The sequence below is a fragment of the Scyliorhinus torazame genome, chromosome 13 (assembly GCF_047496885.1).
Source record: "Scyliorhinus torazame isolate Kashiwa2021f chromosome 13, sScyTor2.1, whole genome shotgun sequence".
NCBI lineage: Eukaryota > Metazoa > Chordata > Chondrichthyes > Carcharhiniformes > Scyliorhinidae > Scyliorhinus > Scyliorhinus torazame.
Window position 1 is genome coordinate 53,761,185 of NC_092719.1, and position 20,710 is coordinate 53,781,894.

Below are 20,710 nucleotides of genomic sequence, written 5' to 3' on the forward strand. Positions count from 1 at the left end.
GGTGCCGCAGTGGCTATGTAATTGGATGAGTAATCTAGAGGCCCAGGCTAATGCTCTGGGTACACTATCGGAGGCTAAATTAATAAATTCTGGAATAGAAACCAAGTAATAGTGACTATGACAACTATCACTGATTGTTGTAAAAATCCATCAGGTTCCTTACCCAGTCTGGTCTGCACGTGACTCCCCACCTGCAGCAATACGATGCGGGATTCTCCCCTACCCGGCGGGGCCGGGTGTCCCGGCGGGACGGAGAGGCGTGAACCACTCCAGCGTCGGGCTGCCCCAACGGTGCTAAATCCTCCGCACCTTCAGGGGCTAGGCCCGCCCCGGAGTGGTTGGCGTCCTGCCGGCCGGCGGGAAAGGGGCTTGGCGCCATGCCAACCGGCGCCGAAGGGCCTCCGCGAGTTGGCGCATGCGCGGGAGCACCAGCGTCATCCCCACGCATGCGCAGAGGGATTCGCCTCCGCAACGGGAATGGCAGAAGACCACTGCCTCCGGTGCGGAACAATAGAATGCCCCCACGGCACAGGCCCGCCTGCGGATCGGTGGGCCCGACCGTGGGAGAGGCCACCGTGGGGGCACCACCCGGGGCCAGATCCCCGAAGAACCCCGGAGCCCGCCGGTAAGGGACCTACTCTGATTTACGCCGGCGGGGTGGGCAAGGAACGGGCAGGACTTCGGCCCATCGTGGGACGGAGAATTTGGTCCGCCCTGGGACCCAATAAGTCGCGCCGGACCCCGCCATTCTCCAAGGTGGGCGGCGCGACTCACGCTGGGGCAATTTTTGGGGAGGCGGGATTCACACCGACCCCCGGCGATTCTCCCACCCGGCGGAGGGTCAGAGAACCCCACCCGTGTCCTCTGAATTGGCCCAGAAAGCCATTCGGTTCAAGGGTAATTAGTGATGGGCAACCAATGCCAACCTTGTCAGTGATGCAAACACCCCATGAAAGAATTAAAAAAGGGGGGAAAAAAATGTTTCCACCAGTGCTGACCAATCACAATTTATGTGGTCACCGTTAGCATGAGGCTAGGGATTGCCTCCACCACTGTAGACACATTGAAGGTGGCCACCTGCTTTCTCACTTATGGCATCAATCCTGGAACTTTGGACTGATTCAGGAGCTGTGGTAGGAATCTGGCAAAATGTGAAAGGAAATGTGGACAATATTTTTTTAAAGAAATGTTTATGCTTTACTGCGTACTTTTCCATGAGAATATGCTTGCATTTGATAAATCGGCAGTCAAGACAACTGAATGTTTTGAGCCACCTCTTTTACTCATTACCACGAGGAATCCTGCTATGTAGTTGAAGAAGCTGTAGGCAATAATAAGTACAGCAGCATGTCCTTCCTTGATACCATCAGACTAAAGTCAAATGCGCTATTTCAGCATCTCAGTGGGAAGTTTCAGAGCCTGAACAACTTATTCACTGGCTGCTGGTGGTAGCCCCAACTATGGTGACAACACTTCAAGGCAAATGTAGTACCTTACTGTTTTTGAATTGTGTGCGCGCCAAGCAATAATGCCTTTAGTGAAGGTAACCATGATGAAAGCATCAACCAACATCACTTAAATAAAACCCAAATTATCTGGCCATTATCTCATTACTGTTTGCTATTCAAAATGGACTGCTGTATTTATTACTTTATAACAGTGACTAGACCACATCACCTGTAAAGAATTTTGGGAAATTTTGAGGTTGTAAAAGGTTCTATATAAATCCAAACTATTTCTTAATTTTCATAGCATCCCGACAGTGCAGAAAGAATCCATTTGGCCCATCATGTCTGCACTGGCACTCCAAACAGGCATCATGGCTTATAATAATAATCTTTATTATTGTCACAAGTAGGTTTACATTAACACTGCAATGAAGCTGTGAAAATTCCCTAGTAGCAACACTACGTCGCCTGTTCGGGTACACTTAGGGAGAATTCATAATGTCCAGTTCACCGAACTCACTTACTTCACATGGCTTACTGTCACGCCCCTGACTTTTCCCCATATCCCTGCACATTATTTCTATTCAAGTAATCATCTAATGTCCTTTTGAATGCCTCGATTGAACCTTGCACAACCATTGAAGAAAAAAATGTTTCAACCAAACAGAAAAAAGACTAAACACAAAGTTTATGAACGAGCAGGTGGTTTATCTATTTGTCCGTGCGGTGGAATCCATCTGATAAATTAACAGGGTGGGTCTTAACACCACACCTGTCTGAATTCAGTTTCTGTTCTTTCTTCCAATCTTGTAACAAATGGTTTAGAAAACAGACACTTCCTCCCCTGACATTGTGTGGTACTAAGCCAAACATTTCACAAGCCAAATTGGGCCATAAGATCTTAATTGATTTGACAGAGCAGCAGGTGGGGTACAGAGTAGACATGACAGTCCCCAGGGTTGGAGGAAATAAAAATCAGACATGGTTCAGGTTCTTAACTGTGATCTAACTGCCCCAGAGTGGACATCATGTGACAATAGCATGAAGTAATCCAATTAACCCTTTCATAGTTAAATATTCAATGTTGGCTCTTCTGTGAACAACAGGCACATTGGAAAGGTGCCAGAGAGCCGTCTATTGCAATGAAACCAAATAACAGCACCGTTAGAAAAGCAAGAGCAAAATGACAGAGAAAAAAAATGCACCGATGCTCCACCCTTTCCTATGGGGTTGACTTAAAACTACTACCACAGATAACTTACCACAATCACTTCGATAGGAATAGGTACTTTAATCTTATCTTTGTAACGATTGTTGATTTCTTTGACAATTACACACACCACAAAGGTAATCAAGCCAGCAACAAAGTCTGCAATATTGGTTTGTCGAATATTACGGAATATGTCAATAAGAGTCTACAAAATAAATTAAAAAGCAGATGTTATAACAATGTTGCATCTCAGCAGTTTGACTCTTCCACCTGGGTTAGAGAAAGGTTTATTGATTAAGTTCTCATAACTAAGCCAGCTGATTCAACAAGTAGCATTCTTCCTGCACAGCTTGCTTTGGATTCTAACCACACCAAAGACTCAAATACATACTTAATGCAGTATTAATGGGTGTGCTGTGTTTTTGAAAGTGTTGTCTTTAAGATATTACATTTGCATTCTAATTTCCTGTTCAGCTGGCCATGCAAGATCCATGGCACATTTTTGAACAGCAGAGTTTCATTTAATGTTTCTATCCCTGGAAGGGCAAAACCTATAGTTAAGAGTTAAGCAGGTTTTATTAAAATTTAAATATTTTCGAAATTTAAAGTGCCCAATTTTTTTTCCAATTAAAGGACAATTTAGCGTGGCCAATCCACCGACCATGCACATTTTTGGGTTGTGGGGATGAGACCCACGCAGACACGGGGAGAATGTACAAACTCCACATGGACAATGTCCTGGGGCCAGGATCGAACCCGGGTTTTCGCGCTGTAAGGCAGCAGTACTAACCACTGCATCACCCTGCTGCCCTGCTGATTAGATTGAATTACCTTAAATTTCTTTTTAATTGAAGCGATCTAAAGAAAGGGTACGGTTTCAATTGGGTCAATAAAAAATAAAAAAAGCTTTATTTTCCAATTCCTATGCATGTTATAAGTAAACTTAGTCACAACTGAAATTGATATTGTAGTCTTAATATTCAAAACTGCTTCATATAAGACAAGACTTTATTCTTTAACAAGCACAAGATCATACTCACATATATGACAGAGAGGATGCCAATGTAACTCTGTGTCGGGACGCTTAAACATATTTTCAATTGAGACACAAAAACATGAAATGCAGCAGCTGTCGTAAATCCTCCCACTAACGGGACGGAGAGGTATCGAACAATGAAACCAACTTGCAGAACCCCAAGCGCAAGCTAAAATTTGAAGGAAACAGCGGTTACAAATGTTATTGAAACTGTATATTGTTACAGCACAGAAGCAGGCCATTCGGCCTATCATGTCCATTAGACCAAAAGAGAAGTAAGCCACCCAGTCCATCGAGTCTGCTTCGCCATTCAATGAGGTCATGGCCGATCTGATATAACCCATAACTCCACTTTCCTGCCTTATCCCCATAACCCTCAATCCCTTATTGATTAAAAATCTTTCTATCTCAGCCTTGAACATTGTAGCCAGTTAAAATGGCTAACTCCCGATTTAAAATGGCGAACGGCAAAGGCTGATGGAAAAGTCAGCCAACACGACACAAACGAGCAGCTGCAGGTTGAGTGTGTATTTACCTCTGGAATGGCCAGACAAGATCGATTCCAGCAACCAGCAACATAACAAAACACCAGCCACCTGCATATTAATGACCAATCCCCGGGAACAATGAGCAACATTTAGACACATAAAGCAAAACCAGACTCTTTGGCGCCAGCAGAAGCCTACACAAAAAGGAGGTGAACGACCACCTCAGGACCGCCCATCGATCAGGGAACCGCTCCAGCATTGGAGAAAATCAAACCAAGTGATTGGGACAAGGTCCAATCACTTGGAACCAGGTACAAGGTCCGCCCCAAAAGGCGGGAAGCCCCTGGGGACTATAAGAATTAAGCCCCAAGTTCAAATCGTTCTTCTTGACCGTGTCACTCAGCAACGCGAACCAACCCTTGACAGTGACCGGTTCAGCCGCTGCCGATATCCAGTAAGTCTTACTCCAATGCTCGCTACGAGATAGGCGCTCCTAGCTACCAATCTGTACCAACTTCGAATCCCGCAGGCTCAGAACCCGAACGAAAGGCCATTTGTTTCCCTGACCTGGTGGGCCAGTTCCAAGTTAAATATTGGCCTGTTAGCTGTAGAAGTAGCTTAGACGTAGAATTTATACATGAGTAGTGATTACTGTGTATAATAAATGTGCTTTGATTTAAATCTTACTAATCGGTGTATTGGATGATTGATCAGTACTCGGACTTGAACCACGTGGCGGTATCATAAAGATAACTGGCGACTCAAGAGCAAAGCAAAAATGATAAAACAGAGCAATTAAACCAAGGCAAAAGTTAGCAACATTATTTGGCGACATCCTGATGGGACCCGATCTAGAAGTGGAAAACCACTCCGGGAGAACCCAGAATTTGAATTAGAAATCCAATTGGAAACAGAAAACCACAAGTGTTCAAGCAGTTCTGATCAATACTCATAATTCGGAAGTGTGTGGATGCATGCGTAACTAACAGGGCGATAAGGTAAAACTGATAGAATTTTGTTGCGTCCAAGATGTCGGAAGTTTGTATATCGGAAAGTAGCGAAAGCCGTACCCGTATATACAGCACTGCCTTAGCTCCCCTGTTCCAAATTTAAAAGAAGCATTCGGATAGGAAAGATGGCAATGCAGCGCCTAATGAACCCAGAGGAATTTGCGGTCGCTGCGACCAGCAGCAGTAGAGTGGGACAATGTCCCATTTGGGAGGAAGAGATCAGGAAATATCTCAAAGGGAAAGGATGGCCCCTTTGGAATGAATTCTGTGATAACGAGGAATCAGGTCCCGGGAGTATAGGACATACTGGGCGAGATTCTCCACTCCCGCGCCGGTTGGGAGAATCGCCTGGGCTGCCAAAATTTCCTGGGCCGCCGGTCCGACCCCCTCCCGCAATTCTCCCAAGCGGCGGGAACGGCCCGGTCGAGTTCCGCGGGCCGCAGGCCGGAGAATCGCCGAAGACACCCAAAATGGTGATTCTCCGGCACCCCGCTATTTTCAGGCCCGGATGGGCCGAGCGGCCAGGCCAAAATGGCGGGTTCCCCCACGGCGCCGTCCACACCTGGTCGCTGCCGTCGGGAACAGTGCGCGAACGCCGGGGGGGCGAGGGGGGGATCCTGCACCGGGGGGTACCTCAAATGTGGGGTGGCCCGCGATTGGTGCCCACCAATCGTCGAGCCGTCCTCTCTGAAGGAGGACCTCCTTCCTTCCGCGGCCCCGCAAGATCCGTCCGCCATCTTCTTGCGGGGTGGACATAGAGGACGGCAACCACGCATGCGGGGTTGGCACCGGCCAACCCGCGCATGCGCGGATGACGGCAGTTATGCGGCGCCGGCCGCGTCATCTATGCGGCGCCGCCTTTACGCGGGCGACAAGGCCTGGCGCGTGTAGATGACGCGGCCCCGATCCTAGCCCATTGTCAGGGCCTGAATCGGTCAGGATCTTGGCCGTTTTGCGTCGTCGTGAACCTCGACGGCGAGGCCACTTCGGCGCGGGAGTGGAGAATCCTCCCACTTGGTGGGAGAACCTGAGCGAGATCCACAAAAAGAGCTTAGGAAAAGCTCGCAAGCCGATGGCAATAGTGTCCTGCTTGGCACAATTGCGAGGCACAGAGGAGGTCGTTAGGACGCTCCGGAAAGAAGTAGAGGGCATACATCGGATGAGTAAGGTCGATGTAAGCGAGGTAGAAAAGGAGAATTTAGACTTGAGAAGGAAATTGGCAGCAAACGACGGAGAGGTGGATGACGCCAAAAGGGCTCACCAGTCTCAATACGAAAAGGCCCATCAGGACACGCAACGTGCAGTCCTGGTACGAGGAGAAACAGAAAAACAGGTAGAGGCATTACAAAAACAGTGTAGTGACCTCAAGGCAGCATTAAGAACACTCCATGCTGCCACTACAGAACAAAGACAAAGCACATTAGACCACGCAAAGTGCCGGAAGCAGATTGCAGAGCTGCAATTGCTGCTTTCTGTTCAGAAAGGTTCCCAGGAAACGTTTAGAGAAAAATTAGATCAGGAAGACAGCCCTGATTGGGAAGAATTGAACGAAACAGCGCAGAGATATGTTCAGGGAACATGTGTGCAGGGAAAGCCACAAAAGAGAAAAGCGCCCCAACCCCCCACACAGCAGATAGTTCAAGCTCCAATGAACCCTGTAACCACCCACCGCACAGCCACATCATACTCCACCCCCTTAAGTGACCTAATTACGGGACGCGTGCGATAAAATCACACCGTTCCTCCCCACCTCAGACCCCCACCATTTCTTTGCCACAGTTAAACACCAGGCGACCATGTACAGCCTGGATGAGCGAGAGCATGTACAGCTCACGGTTTTAAGTTTAGACCCGTCAGTAGCAGCAGCCCTTCCCGACCCACAGAATGTAGGAGGAGGCACCCTTGCAGAAATGCATATCGCAATCCTGGATGCGATCGGGTATAACCGGGGTGACCCCGTAGATGGCCTCAACAAATGTAGGCAAAATAAATCAGAGCACCCCACAGCGTTTGCAGGATGCCTGTGGATTCACTTTGCAGCAGTCTTCGGAGACTTAGACCGCGCCCATTTGGCCCCAGACAACATGGCCAAATGGACCCGCACCCTTATCTCCCATGCCACAGAAACAGGACAGAGAGCCTGCATGAGTTATGATCCCTCAGAGGAGGCCCATAACGAGAAGTGGGTAGTGAAAAGATTGTCCCGCGCTTGGGAGCAATCTGTTCAAAGTAAACCCGCAGTTAAAAATACTGAGGAAAAGCAGGCCGGCGCAGATATGCAGGCAGTAAAAACACACCAGAACCCCGCATGGGTGAATGAGGGAAAGAACAGCCCCCCACCCAAATCACAGGAGTGTTACAACTGCGGACAGTTGGGACACTTCGCAAGAGAGTGCAATGCCCCTAAAAAGCCACAGAGAGCCCAGCAGACGGGCACTCTGAGTAAGAAAAAGACAGAGCCCATTCATAGCGTTAACGCCCGTTCAGATCAGACGGACTTGACCGGAACGGACTGACGGTGTACGGGATCCCCCAGTTGGGTCAGCGACACCCTTTGGGATAGGTCCGGACGACCGGTAGTTACAGCAAAAAATTCAGGGACAGCCCATCGAATTTCTCTGGGACACAGGAGGGTCCCGCGCCACAATAAATTCCTCCACCCTGTTTCAAGACACGTGGCCCACTACAGCCACGATCACCCTCAGCGGCTTTACAGGCCACTCACAGCAGGGGACACATCACAGCCCCTGTACCCATTCAAATCGGCACCATCACCACCAAGCACCCAGTGGTTTTAGTTGACCTGCCCCACACAGCAGAACACATTCTGGGAATCGATGTAATGAATTCCCACCACCTTTCATTCGATCCAGTCAACCAGTGTGTCTGGAAGATGGCAAAATCCGCAAGAGCCCCCGCAACGCTCAACATAGGAGAGTACGCGAACACAATTAGCGCAGGAGGCAAATTTTGGTTCAACCCGACCACGCTTAGTACAGACAAGCAGGTTAGGGCAGTTCTGCAAAAGAACAGGGCTGCATTCGCGACCCACAAGCACGACTGTGGACGGATGACTGGCTCCGTACAAATAACAGGACCTGACCCTAGACCCCCAAAACAGTATGGATTTCCCCAAGAGGCAGAGGGAGAAATCTCAAAGGTAATAGAAAGCTTATTAGAGCAGGGCGTACTTCGATCAGTATCCTCCACTAATAATGCCCCGATTTGGCCAGTGAGAAAGCCCGATGGATCATGGCGACTGACCATCGATTACCGGGAACTCAACAAAGTCACCCCAGCAGCAGCCCCCACAGTAGCAACAAGTCCCGAGACCATGCTCAAACAGGGACTCCATTCCCGATTCTTTACGGTTTTGGATGTCAGTAATGGATTCTGGTCCATTCCATTGGCAAAGGCGGGCCAGTACAAATTTGCCTTCACCTTTAAAGCACAACAGTACACGTGGACATGCCTGCCACAAGGAGTCCACAACTCCCCCTCCATTTTCCACTGACAGCTGGCAAATGGTTTAGCCAAATTCTCTCGCCCCGAATGTCTGGTTCAGTATGTAGACGACCTACTACTGCAGACAGACACCAAGGAAGAGCACATAGAGCTTCTGTCCGAACTCCTGGAACTATTACACTCAATCGGTTGTAAAGTCAACCCCAACAAGGCCGAGATTTTGGAAGAAAAAGTGATATATTTGGGAACAATTATCACACATGGTAAATGCGAGATAGAGCATAAAAGGATTGACTCGATTGCTAAATTGCCCCTTCCCCAGAACGTTTCAGCCGTCCGGTCGTTTTTAGGACTGGTTGGCTACTGCCGAAACCACATTGACGGTTTTGCCAGCAAGGCAGCACCCCTCTCAGACCTCCTAAAGAGAGGAGCCCCCTGGGAATGGCTTCCGCAGCATACGGATGCGGTGGACTCTTTAAAACAGGGACTCATAGCAGCCCCCGCACTGCAAGTTCCAGACCCGCTTTCCTCTTATGCCGTAGAGGTAGCGACCACAGACCGCACCCTTTCGGCCGTGCTCCTTCAGGAACGGCATGATCAGTTAAGGCCCGTAGCTTACGCCTCCAGACTGGTAAGATGCTGTGGAGCAGGGATTTTCAGCCTGTGAGAGGCACCTGCTCGCAGTATTCTGGGCAGTCCAGTATTTTTCGTACATTACCAGACTGAACCCCATCACAATTCTCACCGATCACACCCCCACCCAACTTTTACTGGACGGACGACTCAAGGACAGTAGTTAGTCAGATTCGAGCAGCTAGATGGACCCTTCTCTTGCAGGGACGGGACATCACTGTTAAAAGGACAAAGACACACACCTATTTAGCCGACAACCTACATACAGTACCCCGGAACCCCCCATGAATACGAAATTATCTCTCCACACCACAACACAGGCCCCTTTATCGCTAAAACACCCCCAGAAAGATAGGTAGTTCAACCCAGAGCCCCCAGCACACACATACGTGTGAGCCCATAAAGATCTATGTGGATGGATCTTCCACAGTCTTGGATGGGAAACGCATAACAGGTTGCGGTATCTATGTCGAGGACGCGCAGGGATGCGCCCTTGAGGAAATATCGTTAAATCTTCCAGGCCACTTAGGCGCGCAGGCAGCAGAACTCGCGGCCATTGCATATGTAGTGGAACACCCAGATTCCTTCCCCAGCCCAGCAGACATATACTCGGACAGCCTCTATGTCTGCAACAGCCTCACGGAATTCCTGCCCCTGTGGAAAGCAAGAGGATTTGTTTCCGCAGACGGGAAACCCCTCCCCTCAGCCCCATTGCTCCGTCATATTTTACAGAAAGCCCAGAACAGGACTTATGGGATAATCAAAGTCCGCAGTCACCATCGTTCCTCCCCCCCTGGAAATGTGAGAGCCGACGCACTGGCCAAAGCAGGTTCCAGCCATGGATACCTTTGAACACCCCCCGAAAGCGCTCCAGTGAGTGCAGTTCAGGTCTCACAGACAAAGATCGAGGATCTAGTGGAGGCCCAGAAGCAGGACAGCAATCTCAGGGAGATTGTAAAAGGAAACTATCCAGCACCCGATGAGAGGTTTAGAAATGCACTGACCACACATGACGGTGTGGTGTTAAAAGACACCCTTTATGTGGTTCCTGAACAGGACAGGAATCAACTGATTTGCTTGTTCCATGACGGTCATGGACATCAGGGAATCGATCCCACTACAGCCCATCTCAAGCAGCTTTGTTGGTGGCCGAATTTAAAGGATGATGTAAACCATTACATCGAGAATTGTCTTATCTGCGCCCAGAATAATCCGGACAGATATGCCAAAAAGGCTCAACTCCGCCACACCCGACCCGTTAATGGCCCCTGGACTAACCTCCAGATTGATTTTATAGGACCATTGCCCCCTTGCAGGAATGGCTATAAATATGTACTTGTGGTAATTGACACATTTACAAAATGGGTGGAAGCATTCCCAGCCCGCACAAACACTGCAAAAACCACAGCCAAGGTTTTGACCCACCACATCTTTACAAGATGGGGACTCCCCCGCAGCATTGAATCCGACCAAGGCTCCAATTTTACGGGACGTGTCATGCAGAATGTCCTCACGATATTTGGCATCACCCAAAAATTCCACATAGCATACCACCCACAGTCGAGTGGTATCGTGGAGCGCATGAATCGGGCCCTAAAATCCACCCTCAGAAAAATGGTCCAGCAGAACACCACCACTGGGGACTCAGTCCTCCCTTTTGCGCTGATATTTTTGCATAACACAATTTCTACTTCCACAGGTTACACCCCACACACCCTCATGACCGGACGCCCCATGAAAGGCACAGAATATGTGTTAGGTTTAGACTTGACCAACCAAAGTGACAGCCCTCACACACGAGAAAGCAGTAGAGCAATTAGTTGAAACTGTTAAAACGGCTCAGCTAGCAGCCGCAGTAAAATTGGGCACCAGAAAGAAACAGAGCAAGGCTTGTTTCGACAAGACAGTGCATGCGACTGAGTACAGTATAGGACAGCAAGTTATGCTCTCTGTATATAACCCCAGCACATTTTCCTGTCACCAAAATACTCGGGTCCGTACTCCATTGCGGATAAAGTAAGCCCTTCCGTGTATAAAATAAAGTACCCCAACGGCAAGACTGCGTGGTTTCATATAAACCAGCTGAAGGCATATGGAACACAGTCGAACCACGCACACCACGTTATGCTCGACGCAGCACACCACACCCCGCCCACAGCAAACGTAACCCTACCAACCCCCACCACGTCCAGCCCAGCCATGGACTCGACCTCAACTCCACCCCGAAATATACACTCCGCCCCGGAACGCCCAGACTGCAGCAGCAGAGACAGCGACTGTGACTCGGACGATAGCCACAGCACGCCTCCCTACTATCCCCATGCAACAGGACCCACACCCAGCGATTCAGACTACGATCCGAGTGATCCCTTCATGATCACTTTCCTAAACAAACCCCACCACCGAACCACACTGACGACCCCGATTTTGTCCCCACACAGCTAGACACCAATTATTGGCACCGAGATAATTCGTTCCGACTCGTCCGCAACGACGAGAGCGACCCCACCTCACACCAAGCAGCCCTTTCAGCCCTGATACACTCAAGAGTGTAGCACCCGGGAGAAGAGGACGACCTTGGGTCTGACTCCCAAACCGAGAACCCCTTTGCGACTCTGTTCGCAACCAAGAACTGAGGTGTCCAGATGATGTTTTAAAAGGAACCGCTTGGGAGAAGCGTTGTCCTTTCTGATGGAACCTGCAGAATGTTTTATATTGTTTGTAAGTTTGTTAAATGTTGTATGTCCGACAGGAGAATATTTTTTTTTCTCACTGCCCCACGCCTATTCGGCCGAAACCTCTGAGGACTTGTCTGCAAAGACTGCTTAAGGAACCAGACGCCCGTTCGTAACTGCCCTTCTGGTTCGAAGGTAGAACCACTACGGCAGCCCCACCACGATGACTAAATTTCTCGCCCGTTCTGGTCGGTTGCTCAGGCAGTGGAGAAACGGCTTGAGACCCGCCCTGCCTGGGAACCCCCACTCTGGTCAACTACGCTCGGGTAGGAGAGACACAGCATTGGTAGCCGTCCTACCCGGGGACTCCATCCAAATCGTACCCGTCGCGGCCCATACGCACCTCATTTTGGCACTTTCAGTTCAAAAAGTTTTGTTGTGTTTAGGTAACCTTTAGGTTGCCAACCACATGCTATTTACATCCTGAACATGTGGATGGTAAATTGCACAGTCTGCAAGACGGCTCGCAGTGGTTCATTATTGGGAAGTATCTTGTCCTAAAATTCGATTTTTGAAAAAAAATGAGGGAGTCACACATAGTGACCAATTAATAAAGGGAATAATTGGCACTACAGGACAGACACACTATCGTACAAGATATTAAACAAAGATAGTTACAGACATTATGCTTGTTTCCACAGAACTCCAGAAGCTCCAGGACCGGAGAAAAGAGAAGGAAAGGAAAGAGAAGAGCCATGAGGACTTCCTTCACATAGATCAGCATCATCTTTATGGACTTTTGGTTGCGCGTGAACGCGAACACCATTACTTCAAGCCCCCCAGCCGTTAATGTTTCACTTCCCTGCAGTACCCAGAGCCCAGTCACCAGCGACACCACATCATCTTGGTGTTTCAGGTTTATAACCTGGTACTCCCTGTCCTATGATATAGAAACCTTACTGGTATTAGCGATACTCTGTGCATAGTGCAGACTATGCGTTTACGGAAATGGAGAAGGAGAGCCTACCGCGCTCGAACCCACGGTATATAGGATCAGATACCCTATTTTCGGATACGACCAGACCCCCGACCCCCGCGATCTACAATAAAGTGCATTCACTTGCGTTTATTGTAAATAAAGAAATGTAAAGAACTGTTCATGAGCAAATTGTACAATCCTGAGCTTGACTGCCAAGCCAGGAAGACTGATGTATAAAATGCTATGATTTTGTTTGTATGGTTGAGGAAGTTAGGATGATGAAATGTTTAAGTGAGTGTAGTGTATTAAGAATAGTTAGAGGTTCCCAGTTTATTGTTTTGTAATGCATGTCCCTGTTTGACATCGCGCCCTTAGAATTGTTAGTTAAAATTTTTTTGCATAGCTATGGTCAGTGCAGAGGCCATGAAGGAAGTGTCCCCCCCCAGGTCAGGGAATGGAAAGCAACATAGTTAAGTGATCCTTCACGCTTCGCGTTAGGATCACAAGGAGGGAATGTAGCCAGTTAAAATGGCTAACTCCCAATTTGAAATGGCGAACGGCAAAGGCTGATGGGAAAGTCAGCCAACAGGACACAAACGAGCAGCTGCAGGTCGAGTGTGTATTTACCTCTGGAAAGGCCAGACAAGATCGATACCAGCAACCATCAGCATAACAAAACACCAGCCATCTGCATATTAATGAGCAATCCCCGGGAACAATGAGCAACATTTAGACACATAAAGCAAAACCAGACTCTTTGGCGCCAGCAGAAGCCTACACAAAGGGAGGTGAACGACCACCTCAGGACCGCCCATTGATCAGGGAACCGCTCCAGCATTGGAGAAAATCAAACCAAGTGATTGGGACAAAGTCCAATCACTTGGAACCAGGTACAAGGTCCGCCCCAAAAGGCGGGAAGCCCCTGGGGACTATAAGAATTAAGCCCCAAGTTCAAATCGTTCTTCTTGACCGGGTCACTCAGCAACGCGAACCAACCCTTGACAGTGACCGGTTCAGCCGACGCCGATATCCAGTAAGTCTTACTTCAACGCTCGCTACGAGATAGGCGCTCCTAGCTATCAATCTGTACCAACTCCGAATCCCGCAGGCTCAGAACCCGAACGAAAGGCCATTTGTTTCCCTGACCTTGTGGGCCAGTTCCAAGTTGAGTATTGGCCTGGTAGCTGTAGAAGTAGCTTAGACGTAGAATTTATACATGAGTAGTGATTACTGTGTATAATAAATGTGCTTTGATTTAACTCTTACTAAGCGGTGTATTGGATTATTGATCATTACTCGGACTGGAACCACGTGGCAGTATCATAAAGATACCTGGCGACTCAAGAGCAAAGGTGATAAAACAGAGCAATTAAACCAAGGCAAAAGTTAGCAACAACATACGTAACAACCAGGCCTCTGCAGCTCTCTGCGGTAAAGAATCCTACAGATTCATTATCCTCTGGAAGAATAAATTCCCCTTTAACTCTGTCTTAATGGATGACCCTTTACTGTGATTATGACCTCTAGTCCTAGTCTCTTCCACAAGAGGAAGCATCCACCCGGTCAAGCTCCCGCGTAATCCTATACATCTCAATAAGGTCATCTCATATTCTCCTAAACTCCAACGACTACAGCCCCAATCTACTCAACCTCTCCTCATAAGAAAATCCCTCCATATCCGGGATCAACCTAGTAAACTTTCTTTGGACTGCCTCCAATGCCAGTCCATCTTTCCTTAGATAATGGAACCAAAATTGTTCACAGTATTTCAGTGGTCTAACTAGTGCATTGTACAGTTTTAGCAAGAAGTCTCAACTTTTATACACCATTCACTTTGAATAAAGGCCATTGTTCCATATGGCTTCCCAATTTTCTGCTGAATTTGCATATCAGCTTTTTGTGATTTAGGCAAGAGGATCCCCATAACCCTCTGTGCTGCAGTTTTCTGCAGTCTTTCTCCATTTAAATAATATTCAGCTCCATTATTCTTCCTACCAAAGTGCCAAATTTCACATATTCCTACATCATATTCCATCTGTCAAGTTTTTCCCCCCACTCACCCATCCGGTCGATATCCGGGCAGCACGGTAGCATAGTGGTTAGCATTGTGGCTTCACAGCGCCAGGGTCCCAGGTTCGATTCCCTGCTGGGTCACCGTCTGTGCGGAGTCTGCACGTTCTCCCAGTGTCTGCGTGGGTTTCCTCCGGGTGGTCCGGTTTCCTCCCACAGTCCAAAGACGTGCAGGTTAAGTGGATTGGCCATGCTAAATTGCCCTTAGTATCCAAAAAAGGTGAGGAGGGGTTATTGGAGTAAGGGGATAGGGTTGAAGTGAGGGCTTAAGTGGGTCGGTGCAGACTCGATGGGCCGAATGGACTCCTTCTGCACTGTATGGTCTATCCTTCTGTAGCTGTTATCCTGATTACTTGCCATCCCACCTATTTTTGTGTCATCCACAAACTTGGACAAGGAAAGTGAATGCACTGGTGCCAAGTCATTATTATTTATTCTAATTTAAAGGGGCAATTTAGCGTGGCAAATTCACCTACCCTGCACATTGTTGGGATGTGGGGCGGGACCCATGCAGACACGGAGAGAATGTGCAAACTCCACATGGATAGTGACCCAGGGCCGGGATCGAACCTGGGTCCCCAGTGCTGTGAGACAGCAGTGCTAACCACTGCGCCGCCCCATTGCGGTCTTTTCTGCTAAACCCCTGTCCCAGTCCACTCCAGCCAACTCTGCCCTCATTCCTTTATAATTATCCTTATTTAGGTGTAGCAAAGTTCTTTCTGATCCATGTTTCGCACTCTAAAATCGACTGCTAAACTCTACCTTGTTATGGTCACTGCTTTCTAGGGTACATTTTACAGATTTGTTTATTAAACCTGCTTCATTACACATTACAAAATCCAAAATAGCCAGATCCCTGGTTGGATCCGCAACATATTGTTTTTAGAAACTGTCCCAAATGTACTATGAATTCTTCCTCATGTCTACCTCCGCCAATTTGATTTTCGCAATCTAAATGACGATTAAAGTCACCCATGATTAAAGTACTGCCTTTTTACATGCCTTAGTAATTCTCCGTCCTACAGTATAGCTACTGTTTGGGAGCCTATGGACTACTTCCTCTTCTTATTGCTTACCTCCTCCCATATGGATTCTACATCTTCCGATCCAAGATAATTTCTTGCTATTGTACTTATTCCATCTTGTACTAATAAAGCCATCCCACCACAGATTTCTACCTGCCTGTCCGAAAAGTGGCAATATCCCTAAATATTTAGTTCCCAGTTTTGATATCCCTGTAAGATTATACCCATTAACCTTAACTCATGCTGTGAATTGTATGTAGCATTTGGCACAAAATAAATAAATTAAGAACCATTACATTTTGCCTTATAATTTTTTCTTTATTTTGTTAAATGTTTGCACACTCTGTCCCTTTCCTTCCATCACACTCTTGATATCATTACCTAAATAGCTGCCTTGTAATGCTATCATATCCTTTTGCTTTGTAAGCCTACTTATACTCTCTACAGAATCTCCAAACCCCACTTAGTTTAAATCCCTCTCTACTTCTCTAATTATGCGGTTTGTAAGAACACTGGTCCCAGAAAAATTCAGATGTAGGTCATCCCAATGGTGCAGGCCCTACTTTCCCCAGTACTGATCTCACAAATCAAAGCCCACCTCTCCCACACCAGTCTTTGAGTCGTATATTCATCTCTCTACTTTTATGTACACTATGCCAATTTGCACGTGGCTCAGGTAATAATCTCGGGCAACATATTCCAGTTCCTAACTAAATGCTGCGTAAAACAATTTTTCTCATTTGCCTATCATCTCAAATTCTCTGGTTCTGCCAGTAGGAACCTTGTCTCCCAATCCACTCTGTCCAGACGCCTCATGATTTTGATTGATGAACAGAAAAAGCAACACAATTAAAAAGGTTTATTACCTGAATAATGCCAGCAAGAACAGTGACTGAGGATGCAATCATGACTCTCTGGCCATCTCTGGCAACTATGTCCACAACTGAATCATTGAGACTTGTCATGTTACTTGAAATCAGGAAATGTTCATCAGGTGCCAGTTGTAGAATTGTAGCCCCTATCATCAAACTGGTGATTGGAAAGGGTCCTATGCAAAATCAAGCAAATAAATATATTAATGGCAGAAGCAGATCTCAACCATCACACATCATGGTGGCTGATAAAGTACAATGGGAACTTTCAAATAGGAATGTTCCCATAATTTACAAGACAGTCCTTTCCCCCCATATAATTGTCTCTACTTTCCTCTTAAGCAGCAAAATGCTGGAATACGATCTCACAAATGCCAGGTGCCATCCCTTGGCTTATCTACATGGTCATTCTTCATACATAGGTTTAAGGACTTCACAATGGAATGTCATCCAATTCTTATCCCAATTTTCAAATTACAGTTTCTATATTTGTAAGTGAAATGTGTTGATTCCATTAACAATATTTCTGCAAGTCCACTTACACTCAGTGATTCATCGAACTCTAAAAGGTAGGTTTGTGTTAGGGATGGACTAATGCTATACGAGTCTAAAACTGACCTGCCAAGTTCCAAGTGATCAAACAAAATCAAAATACTTTTGCAATTCCAAAAAAATGCTCAGTTGTAGTATTGCCTACAAAATATATTTCTGCTTTAGCGGAAAGCAACGGCTACACCCAAAACGCAGCAGGTTACATCAAATATTCTTATTGAGAGCGTCTATTAATAATTTCCCAGTTCGGCTTCCGGGTGCGGCGATGACCAGCTGAGTCGCACGTTTCGGCAGCTCCCTGTGAAACGGACTTTTGGGCTCTTGATAGGAGCCCCAACGGCAATTTTGACGGCTAAAAACACTGTGCAGTAAACCAGAAGGGAATCCCCCCTGGATACGGATGGAAAAAGGAGGAGAGAGTGGCCAGATTGCAGTGGATCCTTTAGAACAGCGGCAAGGAAGGCAAGCAAAAACCAAGATGGCGTCGGAAGGTGGCAGTTTAACATGGGGCCCTGAACAACAAGAGTTCTTGAAATGCTGTGTGGAAGAGATCAAAAAGGAAATGAAGAAAGAGCTGTTGGCCCCGATACTACAGGCGATCGAAGGGCTAAAGGAGGAACAAAAGACCCAGGAGCGGGAGCTTCGGGTCGTGAAGGCAAAGGCAGCCGAGAATGAGGACGATATACAGGGCCTGGTGGTGAAGACGGAGACGCAGGAGGCACATCAGAAACGATGTGTGGAAAGGTTGGAGGCACTGGAAAACAACGCAAGGAGGAACAACCTGAGGATTCTTGGTCTTCCTGAAGGTGTGGAGGGAGCGGACGTCGGGGCATATGTGAGCACGATGCTGCACTCGTTAATGGGAGCGGAGGCCCCGGCGGGTCCGTTGGAGGTGGAGGGAGCATACCGAGTGATGGCGCGAGGACCGAGAGCAGGAGAAATTCCCAGAGCCATAGTGGTGGGATTCCTCAGTTTTAAGGATAGAGAAATGGTCCTTAGATGGGCGAAGAAAACTCGGAGCAGTAAATGGGAGAACGCGGTGATCCGCGTTTATCAAGACTGGAGTGCGGAGGTGGCGAGAAGGAGGGAGAGCTTTAATCGGGCCAAGGCGGTGCTTCATAAAAAGATGATCAAATTTGGAATGCTGCAACCGGCAAGACTGTGGGTCACATATCGAGGGAGGCACCACTACTTTGAGACGACGGATGAAGCGTGGACTTTTATCATGGAAGAAAAACTGGAATGAGCGGGTTATTAAAAAGAACGTTCGAACAAAGTGGTGGGGCGAATGTGGGGGGCAAAGAGGGGTTTTATGTACTAATCCTGCGATGTGGTAACTTTTCTCTCTCCCACAGGTGGTGATGGGTGGAGGAGGGGAGGTGGAGGAGATGGGGCGTTGGCCATTGGGGGCGGGGCCAAGGGAGAAGCGCGGGCTTGGTTCCCGCGCTATGATAATCATGGCGGGAATAGAGAAGCAGGAAGGAGGGGGCGTCGCACGGTGCGAGCCGAGGTCACGGGGGGAAGCCGAGGTCAGCCAGAGTTTGCTGACTTCTGGGAGCAACATGGGGGGAGTAATTACGCTAGCGGGGGATCTAGCGGGGGGGGTGGGAGGGGGGAATTACTGGGTTGCTGCTGCTGGGGAGAGGGGGGAGCTGGTATGGGAGGAGAGGATGGGCGGGGGGGGGGGGCACCGCCTGGGGGAGATACAGCTGCGTGGGAACTGGGTGAGGAGCTGGAAAAAGGTGATGGCTAATCGACAAGGGGGGGGGGGGGGGGGAAGAGGTAGGAAGCCCCCCAACTCGGCTGATCACGTGGAACGTGAGAGGGCTGAACGGGCCGATAAAGATGGCACGGGTACTCGCACACCTTAAGAAACTTAAGGCAGATGTGGTTATGTTACAGGAAACGCACCTGAAACTGATAGACCAGGTTAGGCTACGCAAAGGATGGGTGGGGCAGGTGTTCCATTCGGGGCTAGATGTGAAAAACAGGGGGGTGGCTATATTAGTGGGGAAGCGGGTAATGTTCGAGGCAAAGACTATAGTGGCGGATAACGGGGGCAGATACGTGATGGTGAGTGGCAAACTACAGGGGAAGACGGTGGTTTTGGTAAACGTATATGCCCCGAACTGGGATGATGCCAATTTTATGAGGCGGATGCTAGGACGCATTCCGTCCTAGAGATGGGAAAGCTGATAATGGGGGGAGATTTTAATACGGTGTTGGAACCAGGGCTGGATAGGTCGAAGTCCAGGACTGGAAGGAGGCCGGCAGCAGCCAAGGTGCTTAAAGATTTTATGGAGCAGATGGGAGGTGTAGACCCGTGGAGATTTAGCAGACCTAGGAGTAAGGAGTTCTCGTTTTTCTCCTATGTCCATAAAGTCTACTCGCGAATAGACTTTTTTGTGCTGGGTAGGGCATTGATCCCGAAGGTGAGGGGAACAGAGTATACGGCTATAGCCATTTCGGATCACGCTCCACACTGGGTGGACTTGGAGATAGGGGAGGAAACAGGAGGGCGCCCACCCTGGAGAATGGACATGGGACGAATGGCAGATGAGGGGGTGTGTCTAAGGGTGAGGGGGTGCATTGAAAAGTACTTGGAACTCAATGATAATGGGGAGGTCCAGGTGGGAGTGGTCTGGGAGGCGTTGAAGGCGGTGGTTAGAGGGGAGCTGATATCAATAAGGGCACATAAAGGGAAGCAGGAGAGTAAGGAACGGGAGCGGTTGCTGCAAGAACTTTTGAGGGTGGACAGACAATATGCGGAAGCACCGGAGGAGGGACTGTACAGGGAAAGGCAAAGGCTACATGTAGAATTTGACTTGCTGACTACAGGCACTGCAGAGGCACAATGGAGGAAGGCACAGGGTGTACAGTACGAATATGGGGAGAAGGCGAGCAGGTTGCTGGCACACCAATTGAGGAAAAGGGGAGCAGCGAGGGAAATAGGGGGAGTGAGGGATGAGGAAGGAGAGATGGAGCGGGGAGCAGAGAGAGTGAATGGAGTGTTCAAGACATTTTATAAAAAATTATATGAAGCTCAACCCCCGGATGGGAGGGAGAGAATGATGGGCTTCTTGGATCGGCTGGAATTTCCCAAGGTGGAAGAGCAGGAAAGGGTGGGACTGGGAGCACAGATCGAGGTAGAAGAAGTGGTGAAAGGAATTAGGAGCATGCAGGCGGGAAAGGCCCCGGGACCGGATGGATTCCCAGTCGAATTCTATAGAAAATATGTGGACTTGCT

At 48.3% G+C, this 20,710-nt stretch overlaps 1 protein-coding gene across 7 annotated transcripts in view; it reads right to left on the reverse strand.

The window, feature by feature from the left end:
* The window catches only part of LOC140388023 (pendrin-like), a 95,859-nt gene that overhangs the window by 33,735 nt on the left and 41,414 nt on the right, over positions 1-20,710 (reverse strand). For all 7 annotated transcript variants that reach the window (XM_072471511.1, XM_072471512.1, XM_072471516.1 and 4 more), the window contains 3 exons: positions 16,906-17,087; positions 3,699-3,863; positions 2,711-2,863 (listed from right to left, as the gene is read on the reverse strand). In XM_072471511.1, coding sequence (XP_072327612.1) covers positions 2,711-2,863; positions 3,699-3,863; positions 16,906-17,087 — 500 coding nt within the window. The remainder of the gene's footprint in view (positions 1-2,710; positions 2,864-3,698; positions 3,864-16,905; positions 17,088-20,710) is intronic.